General features: G+C 49.2%; 6 protein-coding genes across 6 annotated transcripts; 2 read left to right on the forward strand and 4 right to left on the reverse strand.

Moving 5' to 3' along the window:
* Nucleotides 1-5,712: 5,712 nt before the first annotated feature.
* On the reverse strand, nucleotides 5,713-6,005 carry KVR01_013288 (uncharacterized protein; the record flags this gene model as incomplete). Its single annotated transcript, XM_044793622.1, has 2 exons — nucleotides 5,713-5,794; nucleotides 5,848-6,005. 2 exons carry the CDS (start codon nucleotides 6,003-6,005, stop codon nucleotides 5,713-5,715), a joined length of 240 nt encoding a protein of 79 aa, XP_044637742.1.
* Nucleotides 6,006-7,302: 1,297 nt separating this feature from the next.
* On the reverse strand, nucleotides 7,303-9,188 carry KVR01_013238 (uncharacterized protein). The gene is made up of 3 exons (XM_044786871.1): nucleotides 8,480-9,188; nucleotides 7,896-8,424; nucleotides 7,303-7,841 (listed from the first exon to the last, which is right to left on the reverse strand). Exons 1-3 carry the CDS (start codon nucleotides 9,035-9,037, stop codon nucleotides 7,411-7,413), a joined length of 1,518 nt encoding a protein of 505 aa, XP_044637692.1. The 5' UTR covers nucleotides 9,038-9,188; the 3' UTR covers nucleotides 7,303-7,410.
* Nucleotides 9,189-10,388: 1,200 nt separating this feature from the next.
* Nucleotides 10,389-11,897, forward strand: KVR01_013306 (uncharacterized protein; the record flags this gene model as incomplete). The annotated part of the gene is made up of 4 exons (XM_044793435.1): nucleotides 10,389-10,460; nucleotides 10,523-10,635; nucleotides 10,709-11,145; nucleotides 11,209-11,897. The coding sequence occupies 4 exons, from the start codon at nucleotides 10,389-10,391 to the stop codon at nucleotides 11,895-11,897; spliced, it is 1,311 nt and encodes a 436-aa protein (XP_044637760.1).
* Nucleotides 11,898-12,674: 777 nt separating this feature from the next.
* Nucleotides 12,675-13,301, forward strand: KVR01_013291 (uncharacterized protein; the record flags this gene model as incomplete). Its single annotated transcript, XM_044791789.1, has 3 exons — nucleotides 12,675-12,896; nucleotides 12,996-13,106; nucleotides 13,182-13,301. 3 exons carry the CDS (start codon nucleotides 12,675-12,677, stop codon nucleotides 13,299-13,301), a joined length of 453 nt encoding a protein of 150 aa, XP_044637745.1.
* Nucleotides 13,302-14,671: 1,370 nt separating this feature from the next.
* KVR01_013327 (uncharacterized protein) lies at nucleotides 14,672-15,500 on the reverse strand. The gene has a single exon (XM_044789741.1). It carries the CDS (start codon nucleotides 15,370-15,372, stop codon nucleotides 14,776-14,778), a length of 597 nt encoding a protein of 198 aa, XP_044637781.1. The 5' UTR covers nucleotides 15,373-15,500; the 3' UTR covers nucleotides 14,672-14,775.
* Nucleotides 15,501-16,311: 811 nt separating this feature from the next.
* KVR01_013257 (uncharacterized protein) lies at nucleotides 16,312-17,855 on the reverse strand (the record flags this gene model as incomplete). Its single annotated transcript, XM_044785454.1, has 2 exons — nucleotides 16,312-16,370; nucleotides 16,631-17,855. 2 exons carry the CDS (start codon nucleotides 17,853-17,855, stop codon nucleotides 16,312-16,314), a joined length of 1,284 nt encoding a protein of 427 aa, XP_044637711.1.
* Nucleotides 17,856-19,221: the final 1,366 nt, after the last annotated feature.

The following is a 19,221-nucleotide window of genomic DNA, read 5'->3' on the forward strand; positions in this document are numbered from 1 at the left end:
ATTAATAATTAATAATAAAATTTATATAATTATTAACTTATTAACAAATAAAATAATATTTTATAAAAATAATCTTATTAATTTTATTAATAATAATAATATTAATATTTAAACTAATAATTAAAAGCCTTATATAAAGGCTTATAGAATTATTAACTAACTATTATAAATTAACTTAACTATAAAAAACCTTATTAATAATAAAAAGAAAACCTAAAAGGAGATTATAATACTTAAGTATTTATTAAAATACTTTAAATAATAAAAAGGAAAAAAGTAGTAAAATACTAAACTAAAAATAATAATAAAGGGTAAGAAATTAAAAATTAATAAAAAAGTATATAATAAATAAGTATAAATTTTAGTTTTATATAGCGTATTAATAGTATAGATTAAAGTTGGTGTATTAGGGGTATATCTTGCTCTATACCCTCCGTTTTTCACCCTACGAATCTCCGATCTTATCTTTTATGGGGATCTACACCTCTCTCCCAGACATTTGAGCACTGCCAGCCATCAGCGGGGTGAATGGGACAGCGCGAGAGCTTATGATGGTGGAGTCGAGGGCAACGATGGCTATGAAACCGACCATACGATGATGCTTGCCGCAGATTACACCACGGAGTCTTCCACCACCGTCATACCGCCTCATTCGGTCACCCAGGTCGTCTTTGTCACACAAACAGTCTTGGAAACCCTCAAGACGACTGAGACACTGACGGCATATTCCACGGCAAAGCCCAGCACAACCAGAATCAATACTGCATTCATAGCACGTATAGCCATTGATCCCAATGGATGCGATTGCGACGGGTGCTAAATTTAAAAGGAGCCCCAAGACCAATCCTGACATTGAGAAGAATAGAATGAATGTCCTCGCGCTGTGGTAGTAATGATTCTTCTATGATTTGGCTCCGGCTGTACTGTGTTTATGCTCTCTACTATTTGTATGTCTACTATTTGCTCAGCTGTTAGATTCTTTTCTAGCTTGCCGCTTATATATTGTAGCTCAAATTCTCCGCCAGTCTGGTATTCGGGCCTGACCCTACAAGTCGCTGAAACATCCTGATTGGACTCTGCACAATATTTAGCTACCATTTTTGAGAGGTAGTTTTTGGATGAGCACGTGAATTGATACCTTGATAGGTATGCTGCTTGACGCCCCGAAGCGCCGTGAATCACTTTCTCATTCATAGACAATTCGCTCGGGAAACGCATCGATTTGGTTACCAGGTCTTCTCCTTAGACACAGCAGTAACATGGAGCGCGGGCCTTTTGCACTTATTGATTTTGGGAAAGTGAACGCAGCTGCAGATGACGATCTATCTGGTTGGGCACTTGACGGCATCTTGACCATCAGCATCTAAGGAGGACCAACCCCAGTAACAATCACTCCCACCGATCTAGTCACAGATCTACAAACACACGCAGGACTGTCTTGGGTACCTAGCTAGTCACTCCTTCACAAGACTCACCTAAATGAGACCTCGCTCTCCCCTGCCAATTATTTAAGAGCCACCCCACACCGCAATCTCTAACCCATTGCGCATCTACTCCAAAGTCACCAACGCACCGAATCAAATTGCAGATTTGCGGAACTTGGATTCCTCTCTAGAAGCGTTGTGGTGGCACGGGCAATCCAATCTTCCACACTTCATACGCAAACAAGGGAATCAGCATGCCTTTCACACTGTCCTACATCATCACTGCAACCCTGTTGTACTTCATCGGAGTAACCACTGCCAATGCATGTTACGACAGCGGGTTGACGTTTGGTGAGATTATTGGAGATATTACTCAGCCCATCAAAGATTTCTGCCTCGATCATCATGGCGCAACTTTCAAACAAGGTGGTCAGGTAAGGAATGCGAGTTCTGCTATCGAGTAAAGGATATTGCGAGTTTGCAAGCTGATCTAGCGACCAACAGGCTAAGGGTTGCGTGGACACGCGCAAGGGCAAAAAGACGGCGAGTCTTAATGTTACGATTGAGTTCACCTCGATTCCGCATGAATCGTGCGCTTTGAACTTCACTTTAAATGCCTGTGAAGAAGTCTTACTGCTTGTAGGGTACCACCCCTAAACCACCACAGTTTGTGGCCCCCGAAGACCATACTAATAACTAACCTTTTACTTGTACTAGGCGGCGAAGAACTGCCAACGAGGTGGGGAGGGAATTATTGTCCCTCGAGAGTCCCTCATGAGGAGAGCCAGAGATGAGGGGCACAGCGGACACGATCACCGTGGCCGGACAGAAAATATTCAGGGCGGAGATGCTCATCAACCTTCTCCCACGACTGGAGTCTCTCTCGTCGTACACGGGCACAACTCCAATACCATCATTCAACGTGATGGAACATCCGCGACGAGCCTTCTCCTCTCATCAACAGCCAAGGGCAACGACAGCATAACGACAAACGCGCCATCGCCAGAGACGATGAAAATCACCACGACCTTGCCGATTACTCTGACAATTTGGGCGACCACTCACGCCTGCAGCACCCCCACCAGTACCACTACAACCACAACAACCACGACTTCAATAACTATGAATCCCGCAACCACCACAACCATCACACCCACTAGTAGAAGCTGCGATCCAGAGAGGCCATACAGCCAAGTTAGCTCGCAGGCTTCAAGCAGTGTCAGCGCCATGAATGAGTATTTTACAGCCAAGATCAAGATGAGTCCCGGTGACTGTGGCTGCGCACACTGCTGAACTGGCACTTCGACATGGTACAATCCGGTCGGCCCGAGTTTGCAACGGGCCTCGTCCGAGTTCATACTTTCTCATCCAAGAGGTTTTGCGGCCGGAGATGCAGGCATCTATTGGTTCATATGTCCAAGGACTCTAGTCCAGGGTGTTTTGAGGATGCACGGTGGGAATCCTGGGGCGGCCCGCTTTTGCACACACACATCTCACATGCCAGTCCAGGCCAGCCGCACCACACAGCAAGCCTCACTTCGTCTTCTTGGTAAACATTTCATTTCAAAGGCCAGGGTAGCAACTTCTACATAGCCACGGAAATTTAATATCGTCTGCGATTCAACGTATCATACTGATCAGCCGCTCAAGGTAACATGTATCAAACAGACACCACAGCCATTCCTAGCACGTCTCGCATTTGGCTTCAAAGCTGCGGCCAAATTTCCGAGACTCCCTGTTGAATTACCCGAACGATAGCATGATTGTTAGAAAGCACCCATATTGCTTCGCAAAAACTTAGCTAAGACATCAAGATGCAACTACTAGTAAATGTGTGTATGGGAGAATGGAGGAGTCACCAGGGTGGGCGGGTCTTTGGCACGTGAGAGAAATCTGTAATCTGAAACCACCGCAGCCTTTGATGCCTTTCCACTGGTACATGATGGCGAGTTACGTTTCATAAAAGGAGACGTGTGAGTTGTCAAGGTTTAAGGCACATTGCAGGTTCATTCCCTACGAGGCTGCATATGTTCGAGACTGCCAAAGCTGGACGGCACATGATTTTGGGGAACAGCTGGGTTGTGGGCCCGTGAGATGGTATGTGTGTCTCTTGGGGTACCGAAGATCCAAGGCCTACAACTATGACGCATCATAAATGGACTCATACGGGCGCAGAGGAGCTTCACGTTGTCAACTAACTTCCCGCTCAAGTGCGGCGTATCGCTGGCAAACACGCAGTACTAACTTGTGTCCTTCACCATACGGGGATCTCGTAGTGAAATGCGGTGTAGCATGCAGCTCTGGACCATTTAAAGGAACTCCCGACACAAGGCATCCTTCAATGTTCCCAATTTCCAAACCTGACTACAAGATCCCCAGGTCGTCAACCAAACATTTAAAACAACCATCGACCACGGAACAGACACAGAAAACCCCAACAACATGCATTTCAAGCCCTCTGATACGATTTCCATGCTCCTCGTCTTCTTGGTGGGACAATCTCCGGCCTATGGCGATTGCTATGAGATCGGTTTCGGATGGACCGAGCCCGGCAACGCTACTGAAGTCGCGGATGTCATTTGCCTGGATATCTGAGGGCTGCGAGAATGCCTCTAGCATTGTAAGTCAAGCCACGTTGGAAGATGGGCTGCTGAGCAACGTCATATAACCAAATCCTGACCACAAGCATTACCTAGGTATGCAGAGCTCTCGCCGCATCAACCTCAATGCCAACCACATGTTCGCCGGTATCGAGAGTGCTGATTATCCGGATCCTGTTGGCAATGTCCATCGTGAAGCGGTATAGAATTTCTTCCACGGGTGAGTTTGAATTGGGACCAGCAATTGCATTGATTCGCGAGGGGGGTGCTAATGCGATGACCTGAACCAGGCCCCAAGGGAGGATTCTTCATTTTCACTACACAACAACGTTTTCGAGTTCACAGTCATTTGCAGGGTTGACAAACAGAGATACGAAGAGGTTTGGTGCCTGGAGGATTTCTAGAACAAGACTATCCCTTCAGTAGACAGCTTGTCTTGCGACCTCAGAGGCGCGAAATGATTACTCACGATCAGTAAGACAGCGCAATGTTGAGGGAAGCACCCAGCGGTGACCGGGGCGAGCCGGCAAAGTAGATACTGTGATTTGATTTTTATTGGCATGTGAATTAGGTACTGAAAATGGTCAGAATTGATGCGTCAAGTGCTAGCAAGGCAGGAGACTCTTCAAGTCCTCCTCGATTTCTACGTTTATTTGCTTCCATTCTGACTGATTGACTATCGATGAAATATCGTACCGAAATCCTGTGCCCAATTTCTACGGTTGGGAGGCCTTCATACGAGTGCTCAGAAAGCTACCGTGCAAGTACTTGTAGAGCAACTGGCGCCCTGTAACTTCCATCCGCTACCAGCTGTCTACCTTGCATGCAGAAGAGTTGTCTCTGATCCAGGATGGGCCCCGTTGCTGACACTGACACCGACGCCGAACCACTAGGACTACCTCTCGACTCACGCAAGGTCCGGTGGTGTCGCCGCAGCCGTGATAAAGGAAGCCCGGAGCGGAGGCCACGACGAGGTCGACGTCGTGCTGAAGAGAATCGTTATCAGAAACGGCACGGCGTCGGAATCATCACGCGGCACATCACGAAACTGACGGCGGCGGTGCCCGAGATCGGCGACAGCGGATTCCGCGATAGTATTTATTTCCAAGGCACTAGTGACATGGAAAACATGATTTGGACGAAGGCTGGACACCCTGGGGCAGTTTCTGATGGGTTCCAGAAGTCGTGGTCCTATCTGATTTGCTGATCTATCTTGAGACCGTAGTGTGTGAGCCCCAAAGCTGATTAACGTTTCCCAGGATAGCGTTGCAGGGAGAGTAGCAGAGTTTCAAGGCAAAATATTTTCAAGTGTTCAAAATCATCATGTGGTTCAATCTCAAGTCATGGTATTTCGAGATTTTCCTAATGGCCTCACGCAGGGAAATATTGGAAACCGCGTGCCATTAAGCAAATAAAACATGGCATTGTGTAAATGGGCACATTCACCGATTCTATCTATCTTACATGAGGAGCCATAACGTGCACATATTGAAAAAGAAAACATAACATCACCACATCAACGGCATCCCATTCCTCCATTGCACACTGCGTCAGCCTCAGTCTCGATAAGATCACACACGAGACCTCAAGTCACCCTGACCTCCTTCCCGGAAGCCCACAGAAGCAGCACGACCTTCTTGCAAGTCAAAGCTCTCTTTCCATATGCGAAATCCAATTCCCGTTTCTCATTAGTCTCCAGCTTTTTCCAAGTCCCACTCGGGTGAAGTCCGGGAGTGAGGGGTCTTCATGTTCAACCACACCGTATTCTGCCTAGGTGGTATAAGCAAAGACTTGAACACGAGCGCAGACGGGTAAGAACTGACCCTTTTAACTCGTCTGTCACGAACTCACACCGGTACGTGTAAGTATGGGAATGTAAATGCGGCATCCAGCAGTGGTCGGTCACCTTTCCCTTGACGCGTGAGTCACGGTTGACGACTTCCTCGCCGATCTTGAATCTTTCCAGGGGGGGCTTGGGCATACTGGAAAATTTCCACTGTCACCGTTAATCACTGCACGTTGCCTTGTATCTTTTTTTTTTCTTGTGAAGCCGGTGAGAAACAATGTGGACTACGTGATGAATCGCTTCTATCTTGCACAGTTCAACGAGAGACAGAGGAGTTCTTTATGTACTCCTCAAATCTGGTGACCGTGTTGTACATGGTATCATCATCCTCCTTTGTGAGCAACCATGCGTCATGGCTTGCGTTGGTGTCGGTCAGGTCTTGGATTCTAGAAGTTTTAACCCATTTGGCGCGGCTGCCGCGTTTCAATGCGCCTGGCCAACTTGTAGAGTCGCACAAAGCACTTCTTTGTTGGGACGATTCCAAATAAGGACACAACGGAAGTACGTATCTCAATCTTTTCTGCAGACTTAGCCCATCCATGGATGTGTATGCCCGGGGGGGGGGGGGTCCTGCCAGCCATCACGACCATCGGCGATGTCTGCAGTCTCCTCTAGCCAGGACCATGGACCGTCGAGTGGCAGCGCCCCATCACTGACATGATGTACAACATTCAAGTTCTGCTTTCCTTTCTCGATCATGCTGCTGGAAACTTTCTACATGACTCTTTAATATGGACACCACCATTCCCAGGGCTGCCGCTCACTACACTCAGTGTAATTAGTGTAGTATAGTGCGTGTAAATATACACACTATGTTATTTATTTATTTATTTACTTATTTATTTCTTTATTTATTTATTTATTCATTTATTTATTTATTTATTTCTTTATTTCTTTATTTCTTTATTTATTTCTTTATTTATTTCTTTATTTCTTTATTTATTTATTTATTTATTTATTTATTTATTTATTTATTTATTTATTTCTTTATTTCTTTATTTATTTATTTATTTATTTATTTATTTATTTATTTATTTTTTATTTATTTATTTATTTATTTATTTATTTATTTATTTATTTATTTATTTATTTATTTATTTATTTATTTATTTATTTATTTATTTTATATTTATTTTATATAATTAATTAAATAGTTAATCTTTCCCTCCCTACCCCCCCCCATTTACACTTAAATTTTAAACCCACTACACTATACATACTTATATTAAAAGTCTTTACTTTACATTATATTTACACTAATAGTTGTAGTATTTATATTTACATTCCACTAACAAGCCCAGTGTGTGTAGTGTAGTGTATGGCAGCCCTAGCCGTTGGACGGCGTTAAGATGGGGCGGGATGGGCCGCCAGGATCTCGATGGATGCCTCACCCGGAAAAACTCGATGGGTTCCCCAACCGATTACTTTGCTATTTAATATGACCAGATTCATATTTCATGTAACTTCAAGTATCTGACCGTTCCGAAGACCCACTAGTTACTAGTGGACACAGGCTTCCAGCCCCATCACATTGTGTGATTTACCCTGTCGCTCGGGTGAGCGATACAGGACACCCGTGAGCGCTCTTTGCTGTTAGAGCTACCTGTGGCTCATAGGGCTTGTCATCCTCGCTCTTGATGTCGCTAAACTCCTGCAACATCCTTGATACTATATATGAGACCTCCATAGTCGCCTTTTGCTGTGCCAGGCACTGCCGAGGCCCCGCTCCAAATGGCATGAATGTGAACGGGGGAGGACTGTAATTGTTTTCCCAGCGAGATGGACAAAACTCATTGGCATTTGGGCCCCAGATGCTCGGATCGCGGTGGAGCGTGGCGAAGCAGGTGTCGAATAGAGTGCCGGCTGGCGCGAACACTGGAGCAGTACCATCAGAGCCTCCTCCGGCAGGTAGAATTGTATCCTTCAAGGCAACGCGATTGTTCTGCGGAAATACAGGGTACAGACGAAGAGCTTTCATCCAGTCAGCAATAGAGTTCAGAACAGAGCCGGTGTTAGCAGGCATACTCTCAGTGATAACGTGTTGCAAGGACTTGAACTGCGGCAGCTGGTCGAAATCCAGGGGCTTGTCGCCTGCGGCCAGAACTTCAGCTCGCACTTGGGCAGCTATTCTAGGGCTGCTGGCCAAGTTCCGGATGACATGGCTGACCAGAGAAGCAGTTGTTTCGGTTGCTGCCATCATGGCCTGCACTGCCTGGTTCCGCAGAACAGTCCTATCAGCCGTTGCTCGTGCCATGTTGAAAAGTAGAGTACGTCTCTTTGTTGCGTCTTGGCTATGTTCGAGTGAGTCGATCTTGTTACGGTATTCAATAGCTCTGTCGACATATACATCGGCGAATTTATGAACCTTGGCGCATGCCTTGAGCCAGGCACCCTTTGGCATCAAGAAGTTCAGAGGTCCCAGGGCGATGCGTATTCCGCAACCATTAAAGCCAGCCTGGAATGCATCTAGAAAGCCCTCTGCATGCGATGGGGGAGTGCCTGAAAGCATTCCAATAGGCTCTCCGAACAGAAAGAGCGTGTTCAAATCGAGATACTAGTGCGCATAGGTTAGTGCGCTGGGAGCGATGGCAAGGATTCGTAAGACAGACCATCCTCAGGAGATATGGCTGTAGATCAAACTTGGTGCCGTCCTTTGGGACCTGTTCTAGGAGGATACGAAGGTGCTCTTCGAGGGGTCCGAAATCCGAAATATGGGACCTGTGGAAGCCGGGCTTGAGCAGATTGTGAGAGGCCTTCCAGTCAGAGCCGTCAGTCGTGATGAACCCCGTGCCACAGAATGGTCTCATGTTGTGTAGTCGCAAAGGTTGGACGCCCCAGTCTGCAGCGTTTTTAGAGAAGACCGCCCGTACGTTTTCTGGGTGGACTGAGTACACGGCACGTGAACCGAAGTTCAGGGCTTCGAAAGTATGGCCATATGTATCGTATCGCCGTTGGTGTTCAACCAGAAACTTGTTCTTGCCGATAGCGTCTCCGGTTCGCAGGAAGATATCCAGGCCGAATACGGGGTCCTTGTGCTTGTAGCGGGCGGCGGGCTGGCATCCATGCTGTTGAGCGGTGAGTTGTAGCGCATAAGTTATGTAGAAGCGATATGCAGCAACAGCGGCAATAAAAGACGCCAGCAGCACCAGTAGCGAAACAGCAGTCATGATGGTTTTAAGGTGGTCAAGATGTTGTCAGCGTGAATGTGTTTGTGGAGTGGGGTCTGTTCAATCTGTAAGTTTAAAGTAGAGATACTCTGGGGTGGTCTAAGTGTTAAATCCATCCCCTCTGTCACGAGATGGATCACAGAGACAAAGCAGCTATCCTCAACACATATTTTACAATCTGTGTAGATAGATTGTAGGATAAGAGTGAAGGGCAGGGGCTGAGGGGTGGCTTGGGGTCCCTGTGGGGGTTTGTGCGGGACCCCTTATCGATAAGGCTGCCACACCTTCTGCCCAAGGGCTCAGGGCCCAACCTTCCTTCCTTCTTTTCCTCCTTAGGCAGACCTACTCGTAAAATTCACATAAGTTGGTGCAGACTTCGAGCCATAAGTCCATGAAGCCCAAGTGACGTCTCAACAAGCTATGTCGACATTTATAATTCTACTACACTGTAGCTGAGGACAGTATTTGAGAGGTGGTTAGTTCATCTTATCACTTACGTGCAGCGAAGAATCAAGCTGATCAAAGGCTCGCTGGACGTTGAGAAGAAGTGGACTTCAAGACCAGTGTAATAGAGATATTGTAGATTCACTTATAAACAAGACTACCAGCCCAGAGAGAACATCCTGACTAACAAGCCCAGAAAGCTCACACTTCCCTGACGACGTCCTCAGTAGTCGGGATAGATGACTTTTGCGTCTTCATCAGAGCTGGAGACGGTTGCTACATCACCTAAGGGTGTGATCACGGAGGAAAGTCAGTGTGGTGTGTTAATCGAACGGGTCGTATTCCGGTACATAGTTTTATATGGGTGCTGTGTGTAAAACCTTGTACTAGGTAAGTGGCTGAAAAGAATTGGGTGAGTGGATATAATTGCTGGGTGAGTGGACGTTGGTTCGGTTAACGACTGCCCTGATTCCTACGCGTTGTTGGACTGGACGCCTCATCGACTGTTGGGTGTTCATTGAACATCGATGTGCCACTAAAATTCGACGCTAGCCAATTATTTACTGAATTCCGTACCAACGCTCTCGCACTTCCTTGAAGTGGCACCACTCGTCTCAGCCCCCAGCATTACGGGCTTGATAAGCTGCGACGCTCTTCCAACACATAGCACAGCTCGCGGCCTTGTTCACTCGAAGCACTCCAACATTGACAAACAGGACACCCAGACAGTGGGAATTCCTACTCATTCACCTGCTGCATCAAAGTGCTAAATTAAACCACTCCACTATCATTATAAGGGCCTAGAAGAGCTTGTTCCAGCCACACACCCAGCTTTGGGTGCAATCGAACGCCTCTTTTCGATTGTGAGGGCCTGTCAGACTTCGACCATTTTGAAACATTGGTGGCCATGGCCATCCAAAATTTTGTCTCGTATGAATTCATGACGAGAGATGTCATCTTAGGCGTTACTCTGGGCATGGTAGGTTCCGCATTGGTAATGCCACCGTAATGATTTGCATGGCTGATCAAGTAATCACATAGATATGCGTATACGCAACCCTAAGATGCCTTTACCTTCTGGTATTCCATCCGCTCGCCAAATTCCCCGGACCAAGACTGGCTGCAGTCTCTAACCTCTGGTACGCCCGACATTGGTAAGTACCCGTGGACGTCGATCCAACATTGGAAGCCATGGTATGGTAATTGAAGCTCATCAGCATGCATCAGGCTTTCAGGCCGGTACCCATGGGCGATAGAAGATGCTATTCGCAAGTACGGGGACGTTGTGCGAATTGCGCCAAATGAACTGGTCTTTTTCACCCCAGAGGCATTTCGCGATATATACTCACCGGCGCATCGTGGTCTGGAGACCTTTCGAAAAACAGATTTTCAAAATCGTGGTGCTAATCTCGGTGGAATTATCTGGGAGGAAGACCCTGTCAAGCACCATCAGGTTGCCCGGAAGCTATACCCTGCGTTTAGTCCCCGCTCGATACGGATCCTCGAACCTCTTATGCACAAGCACATGGATTACTTCATCCAGCGCATGAAGGAAATCGGCACCCGGGAACAGGGACTCAACCTCGTCGACTGGACCCACTGGTTGGCCTGGGATACGTCCCAGGATATATCGTGGAATGAAGAGACACTCTGCATGCAAACCGGTACGTGCCAATGGCCTCGGTTTCTTCTAGTTTGATATCAATCACTAATCCGAACCATTATAGAAAAAGACCCGGTTGCCTTAGACGTCCTGATCTCCTTCAACGCCTTTGCTACTATGATTCAGGTTTTCAAGAGATTTCCATTGCTAAGCCCTATCAAATATCTATTTGCCCCGGTGAAGAAGCTTAGCTCATTAGCAGAGATGGAAAGTAATGCGCGGAAGAGTGTATTACGCCGTATCGAGAAGCGCGGCAATGTACCTCACCTCGATCTATTCGAGTATGTTCTTTCAGACGACGAGAAGCCGCCAACAAATGATGCAGAACTTCGACATATTGGATCTGTAGCCTTACAAGTAATGTTTGCAGGGTTTGGCCCCATGGCTGACTGGTATTACTTTACACTCTTCATACTGCTCAACGCCCCTGAATCTTATAAGATCTTGACGGATGAGATCCGAACTGGCTCTGGGTTTGTCAATTACGATGACATCAATGTCCAGAGTACTGCAAATCTGCATTATCTCATTGCTTGTCTAGAAGAGACACTCCGAATGGTTTCCAACAATTCTACCGGCCTTCCGCGATACAGTCCAGGTGCCGTTGTTGATGGACATTTTATTCCTCCAGGCGTGAGCAAATTATTCTTGTCAACTGCGCTCCTTTCGACGCTAATTATCTACAATTGGAAACCAGATAACCGTTCAGAGCAGTCCCCACACTCTCGGCCGGAGCCCCCGATATTTTCATGACCCAATGCGGTTCCATCCAGAACGATACCTGCCGTCGTCGCATCCGTTATATGACAAGGCATTCATCAACGATAACATCAAGGGACTCCCCGCATTCAGTCTTGGCCCCCGCTCCTGTATCGGTCGAGAGCTTGGGTGGGCTGAGGCAAGAATCTTCATGTCAAAGCTACTATGGCAGTTTGATGTGGTCAAAGCACCAGGCGAGACTTTGGATATGGATGGAATGGAGCGTGATCTGATGCATTTTGGCTTTCTCACGAAGCCACGATTTATGGTTCAGTTTGTGCCGGTTCAGCGAAGGACGTCACCCCCATCAATCTGAGGTGGAATCTGAGCAATGATGCGTGCTAGAGAAGTTGGGGAATATCAAGCATGTAAAACGTATTCGTGAGACAGGTTTATCAAAGAATGATATCTTTGCTGAATGCAAAACCTATCTATCAGTAACATCAGGCACGGCTCAAGGTTGAGATATCTGGCAGCACACTCGTTTGCACAAGGTAGGGCCTAAAGATTAAGAATCACTGCTCAAGCACACATCAGCCCGTGAACCTGGTCCATTCATTTGGTTGGGCGTTTGAGTTGATTGGTCACTCACACGAATGTTTAGCAGGACCAAGCGCACGGCGTGAGTGAGTGAGTCAGTGCTGTAGAAGTCCAAATTCAAGAAGCATCCGCGGCAGCGAGATTGCGAAGTTCTTCCCAAATTAATTCGGCCAACATACCAACCCATCATTGAATCAACATCCTAGCAAAACCCATATCAATGACATCAACATGCTCATCAGACCCAACATGTTCTTCCAGCTCTCCGCCGTCTTGGCGCTGCTCCTGCTCCTGCTTCCTGGAACGACTGCAACCGTGACTGAGGCCCCGCCTGAGTGTGACGGCCTGGGCAAGTCCTGGTCCCAGATCGGAAGCAGCGACACCATCACAGCCGGCGCTATCGACCTCTGTAGCGGTTTGAATTCCCCTGACGGATGCGACCACGGCTGCACGGTATGCACTGCGCCCCCCCCCCCAACACGAACCTCAGGATGGATTAGATACGGAGCCGTGCTGTAGGCGTTACTGATCAATGGACTCACTATTTGACAGAAGAAATTCGGCTCCTTCGATGTGAACGATAAGTACTCGGTTCGCATTACCTACAGGTTCGACCGGGAAGTCCACAATATCACCCTGCCGTGTATGGAGCATTTCAACCAGGTACGTCCTCCCGGAATAATACACCTTGCCACCTTGGCTCGGTGGTTGCGGGCTAACGTTTTCTGCTCATCCTAGACCAGGGAGATTTGTGACAAGGGCGGCAGAATTGACTTCATGGTTCACGACAATGCCGCAGTCAACTCGACCAGGATTCATGGAAACTTTACTGCTTACCCCTATCCGAATAAGTGCTAGTACGAGGCCTAGCGATAGAATTTTCGGTGTTGAAAGACATTTGAATGACTGATAGTTTAAAGGAATTTCCATGTCTCAAGCTGGTGACTTCTGCTTGGTGAGGAGCACGTGGAGTAACAGGAACTGGGAGGCGTTGATCGGCAGCCGAAGGCATACTAACCATCCGGGTCCGGATGCCACAATCCATCAATGACGTAGTGTTATCTGCCATTTTAATGGCAAAAGCGTGATCAGCTGAGTGTTCTTCCTTTCATTTACTCGGTGCTTCGTGACTGAACAGACTGGAGAAGCAGTGACTCGGAATGCTAGGCTGCGTGCAGCTTCCGAACACAAGACGCAGCCAGGGAAAAGCTGCCCATCAACAGGCATGATCGAAAAGCTATACAGCCTCCAAACAAATAATCCATTTTATCACACCGTATTCGTAAACAGAATCAGCATGTCCTTCAAGCTTGTTGGAGCATATGTCCTACTGGCCCTCTTCACCGGAGGAGCGCTTGAGGGTTTCTACGACGGCTAGGATATGTTCGTGGTATGACACTGCCGGTGACTTGACCGTCGAGAATGACTTCATTGAAGCTGTTCCCAGCTGAATAGCGACGTCCTCCCTACAGCTTCCAGCGCTACCCGGGCTATCATTCCACCAATAGAGTATCAGCCAAGATGACTTTTCTCAGTTACGGCCATCCTGCCCTGAATATGAAGCCATTAGCGGAGGGATGTGGTAGGCAGATTGTGTGCGGGGATAATGGCACATCGTTCACTCTGTCAATCGACCACCAGTGGGGCTGGGACTGGGACGCAGCATGGCCTAGATGTTTGCGTAGAGGATTACAAACCCACAGCAGGCGGATGATTCTCGGCTTGGCCTGACTACTACAGTAGAGCTTGGACCATCAAAAGTCTAGGCACTCCCTACCTAGGTACCTAGGTACCCTAGGGTAGATGGGCTCCCTCCCAGGCAAGCGTGGCATGGCAACCAGCAACGACAGCTTCTAACCAAGCTACATTCACCGTAAGGTATGAAAACAGCTGTTCGGGGGCGCAAATGTCTTGGCAATCTTTCCTCAGGGTCACATGGCAGTGGCCTGGGGTACTTACCGCCCCAGTCTTGCCATGACAGCCGTTGCGTTGGGAGGCCGCGGCCGTGCAGAGGGGGCCAGGCACAATGAGACTTGTTCAATGTTCGACTCCTTGAGATCACATCCTTCGACCGCTCCGTTTCCACCGTGTCTAGTTAACTGTGAGGGGCGCTCAAGCTTTGATGGAAATGTGGAGATAAGGCAGGCACGGGCAAAGCGCTCAACGGCAATTTAATGCCCAGGTGGTTCATGGGCTTGAGAAATTTACAAAGGAGTTGTACCTCTCTATGCAAACATTGAAAACGGCATGAGCCCTGTCATTTCTAGAGTAGCCAGCTACCAACAGTTGAGCTCGGCTCGGTATGAATACAACATCACATGCTGCCACCTCATTATGCGATAGCCCCATCCAGCAAGGAATCCATCATCCACTCCTTGGTGTCGTTCACCTGCTCCTCAGATATGGCACCCGCCTCGGTGAGCCTCTCCAGGGCATTGTAGACAAAGTGCTGGCAGTTCCAGTCAGGCTCCCCGTTGACCGGCGTTGAGGCGATGGTATCCAGGAGCTTCCGCGGCTGAGACGTGTCGACCTGGACCCTCCCCACGAGACGCCCGTGGATGAGGTCGACACTCATCGGGTATACCTCCTCGCCGTCGACCTCGAGGTACTCGTAGGGCTCCTGCTCGGTGGGCCGCTGGGCGTGCGCCGTGATGTGGAAGTCCTCGACATCGGGCGAGTCGAGGTAGAAGATGGTGTGGCGCCTGTTGTATGTGTCGTACGGTAACCCACGGAAGATGAATATCCAGATGTTCTGAGTCATCAAGGGGGCCTCGGCCTGTTGCTGGATGGCGCCTGTGTTTTCTGTTGTCTTATCTGGCGTGCTCAGGCTGTCCTTGGTGGCACTGCGTATGGCGATTGCCGTTGTCCCTCCACTCGAAGCTGGCCCTCCTGAGTCTTGGCCGTGAAAGGGGGTCGAGTCTGCGAGCATTTGATTGCGTGAATGAGCTCTGGGGAGGGTGAGTGAATGGCGACAGTGCACAGCTGGCAACAGGAACGGGCTGATGCTGACCTACCTACTGGCCAGTAAATCCACACTGTGGCTGTGATGGCTCAGGTGGTGTGGGTGGGTGGGCCCGACCCGCTGTCAAACTCTCTCCCTCGAATCGTTCGATATGTCGGAGACCCGAACCCTAGACTTTTGGAATTGAGTTTAGGAGTAGCGCCTCGTTTGAGCGGTGTCGGACGGGTTAGTCAGCAAAAACAACGTCTGCAAACGGACTCAGGCAGGTCTTCGATCTGAGCTTGGTCATGCTGCCCAGGCGCCCACCTGGCAGGTGTGCATCATCGGATCGAACCTTTGGGAAGTGAATTGGTATCCTCGAAAGAATAGAATCGCTGGGGCAACCACCTGGCTCTATTGTAGCCCACCCGCAGATGATTTTCTGCCCTCCGTCGGGCCAGTCACGTGAAGACGTCCACATCTCTCATGTCTCACATTCAAGGCACACATGCGAAACACTCCAAGCATCATTTAGGACCCGTTCATCGCTGAACCGCTGGTTTGCCAGATGGGGGTGTCAACTGGTGATGGAGACGGCACCTGGCACCAGCATTAACCTAGAGACCAGGCCTGTCCAGGACTCATGGCACTGCGACTTCTAGACGCACTTCTCTCCCTTGAGTAACTTAGAACTGGCAATGCTCTAGGATCACCAGTATGTCCAATGCGAGGCCCATGGGTGAACAGAGAACTGGAGAGCATACTAAAGCACAAGATGGACACTCTACTGACACATTTCCATAGGTACAACTGCCTTGAAGGTACAGCTGCACAGCCGCAGACTCCCGAAGTATATACTCATTAACTACGAGTGCCGATGCTCTTCGACTCGAAGCCTATACTAAAAGCTCAACTGCACGCTGATGCTTAGAATTTCCCCTGCAACTGTGCTCTTGAGAGGCCCGTTTCCTGGCTGCGAAGCCACTCTGATCAACCGAACGGACCGGAACGGATGTATACGTCTATAATAATATTCATCATTCATTCCCTGAAGAGCACCTCTTCAAGTAGTCATCATTTCAACCCTTGCCAGTCGAGAAAGTGCCTTGGACCCAACTCCCTCGTTCCTCTGATCCGATGCCCCTCGCAATACACAGCATCGCATTCCGGTGCCGCGACTACCTAGGTCATCCCTGCAAATACTGTCAGAATCATAGCCTACAAATGCAATCTCGCAAGCACATACCATTCCGAACCTCCTTCCACAGTGAGACCTCATGCACCTCCTCAAGACACTGCTCCTTCCAGTTCTCAAACCCCTCGCCAGCAACCATATCCAGCGCCAGGCCCAGCATCGCCTCCGCCGCCTCGGGCGAGCCAGAGTACTGCCTGTGGGCCCTGGCGTTGCGGTAGTAGACGCTGGACTTTTGCGCGGCGGACGGCGGCCGCTCGGCGAGCAGCGAGGCGGCGGCCTGGATCGCGCGGCTCATGTGCCACGTGTGGTCCTCCTGGGTGTCCTCCCACTGCGGCCCGCCGTGCTCGCGGCTCAGGATGTTGAACATGTCCCGCACGCCCCTGACGAGCTGGTTGGGGCGGCCGCCCGGCCCGCGCTCGAGCCACGCGTCCGTCTCTACGAGCCGGCTGACCTCCGTGAGGGCCTTGAGGCACGCCCTGGAGAACCGCGCGAGGCCGCGGCCTAGGAGGTGGCGCTGGCCGGTGGCGTCCATGCGCGTGTATTTGTTCAGCATCTTGGTGATGTCGACGGCTGGGAGGGTCTGGATCTCGGCTGTCAGCGAGGCCGCCAGGTTGGCGTCCACTTTGCCGGTGATGTGGAAGTGCGCGGCGCCGCCGAGCCAGTCGCTGTACGGCTTGAGGTACTCGGTCTGGTTCTTGAGGCACATCCAGTCCGGGCTACATGTCGTGTTAAAGGGGTCATGCATTGTGATCCGGTGTCGGATCTGGCACTGAGCATTCAGGCAGAAGGCGTGCCCGCTGGCCACGGCCCGGCAGAACATGCCGAGGTCACGGGAGGGCAGCGCGAAGCTCCACCGCCTGGCTGGGCCGTCTGAGTCCTCGTCCTGCTCGCCCTCGATGTTGTGTGTCATGATGAAGCCTGGGTAGCTGGCAAAGGCCTGCTCGCTCAGGGGCACGATGTAGAGCATGGACCCGATCAGGTGAGGGCTTAGGAGGGCGTTAACCACAGAGATTCGGACGAGCTTGTGTGTCTTGATCATCACAGCGAAAGCTTCGAGGCGGATCTGGCGGCAGGTTCGGAGGATTGAGGTGTTCGTGATCTTGTTGCGACGGTCGTAGTCAGGAGGTGTTGGGATACTGGACACGCCCTGAAGATATTCCGGGTACGGCCAACAGACAACCTTCCGGGGCAACGGGAAGTCACCAAACGAGAAGGCATAGATGGCGTCTCTAATCTCTCTGGGAAAACCCAGGAGGAGGTTTTTGGAGTCTTGCATCTTGGTTGGGCTGCTTTCTTGGGCCTGCTGTTCTTGTGGTGTTGCGGCGATATCGGCCGCTATCAGAAGGGATGGAGGGAGGCTCGTCAAGAACAAAACAGGTCAATTTGCAGAGACATGGGACAAGAATCAGAGGTTCCAAGGTTAGCGTTTAATATTCTAGCTGTGACGACATTAAAAATGACCAGGCAGGCAAAGAGTTACCCTAGGCAAACGGCAAGTGAATGGGTGTTGATGACTGGAGATAGGACATGTTGGACCGACAACGGACGAAAGTCCACGCCCTCCTAGTACCGTTACTGGTTTGACCACGTGGGATTACCTTTGAAGCAATGGAAAGGAGTGCAAAAGTGAATCCCCTAGAATTCAAGGATAAACATCACACAAGTTGGGCGGAGGCCTCATGAACCTCTGTTGGCCCCAGCGTCCAGCTGTTCTGCAACGATAAGCTGCCACAGCAGTTCATCTCAGCCTCTATGGGATTTCGTAGGCCTCTGCAGCATCCCAACGTCATCCAAACGCCCATGGGCAACAGCCAGGCGTGTGAATGTGTAAGGGCCGAAAGCTCATGCCACGTGATTTAGTGACACAGCTGACTTTAGGTGATTCCATTCCTTCTGATGTCCTACTCTACATAGAACACCACCGCTGGACTAGGCTGACACTCGTCAACTTCAAGCCAGACCTACTCCTGCATGAAGCCCACCGTGACTACAATGAGAGGCGACACCGTTGTGAAATTCTCATAAATCCAGTCCAGTATTCATATCGTTTGATCATCCTGAAACTTGAACAACATGGCTTCTGATGCTTGTCTTATTAATACCAACATAACCCTTGTACAATTTAGGGACTGGCAGTCAGGATGCCACGGGCCTTCGACCGTTTACCACTGTGTGAATGCACCACATCTGCCTTCAGGATTTATGATATTAAGAACGAACCCACCATTAAATCCTTCCAATGAGGAGAATACTACTAGTGTATGAATTTCACCCATGAGCGATAGGTTATAAGTGGTGGTGGTTTCGTTTTTAATCTCCATACATATAAAATGTATGTGGCGTCTTCATACTGTGGTAAAGGCTCCATAGCCTATAAGTATTCATGAACTTCACTCTATCGCCTAGATTTCAACTTTGGATATTCGGCGCGATTTTATTCGTTGAAAATTATGTATATAAACCTTGGTTTACACCTTTACATGGAGACGGTACCTTAGTCTCGTGCCGCACCTCCAACACTGTTGTTCTGCCAACACCCGGGTATTGAATGCGCAAGCCGAAGATAGTCCTACAAACATCCGCGATTGTGATATGCGCAGTTACAAAACGAAGCCGCCAGAAGTCGTCTGAACCTAGCAAGA

The sequence above is a fragment of the Diaporthe batatas genome (assembly GCF_019321695.1).
Source record: "Diaporthe batatas strain CRI 302-4 chromosome Unknown Contig00025, whole genome shotgun sequence".
Lineage (NCBI taxonomy): Eukaryota > Fungi > Ascomycota > Sordariomycetes > Diaporthales > Diaporthaceae > Diaporthe > Diaporthe batatas.

Coding starts and splice junctions, on each gene's coding strand:
- KVR01_013238 (XM_044786871.1), bottom strand. CDS start 9,037: ATGACTGCTGTTTCGCTACTGGTGCTGCTGGCGTCTTTTATTGCCGCT. Junction 8,425..8,479: donor AGCCATATCTCCTGAGGATG/GTCTGTCTTACG, acceptor TATGCGCACTAG/TATCTCGATTTGAACACGCT. Junction 7,842..7,895: donor GCAACACGTTATCACTGAGA/GTATGCCTGCTA, acceptor ACTGGATGAAAG/CTCTTCGTCTGTACCCTGTA.
- KVR01_013327 (XM_044789741.1), bottom strand. CDS start 15,372: ATGCTCGCAGACTCGACCCCCTTTCACGGCCAAGACTCAGGAGGGCCA.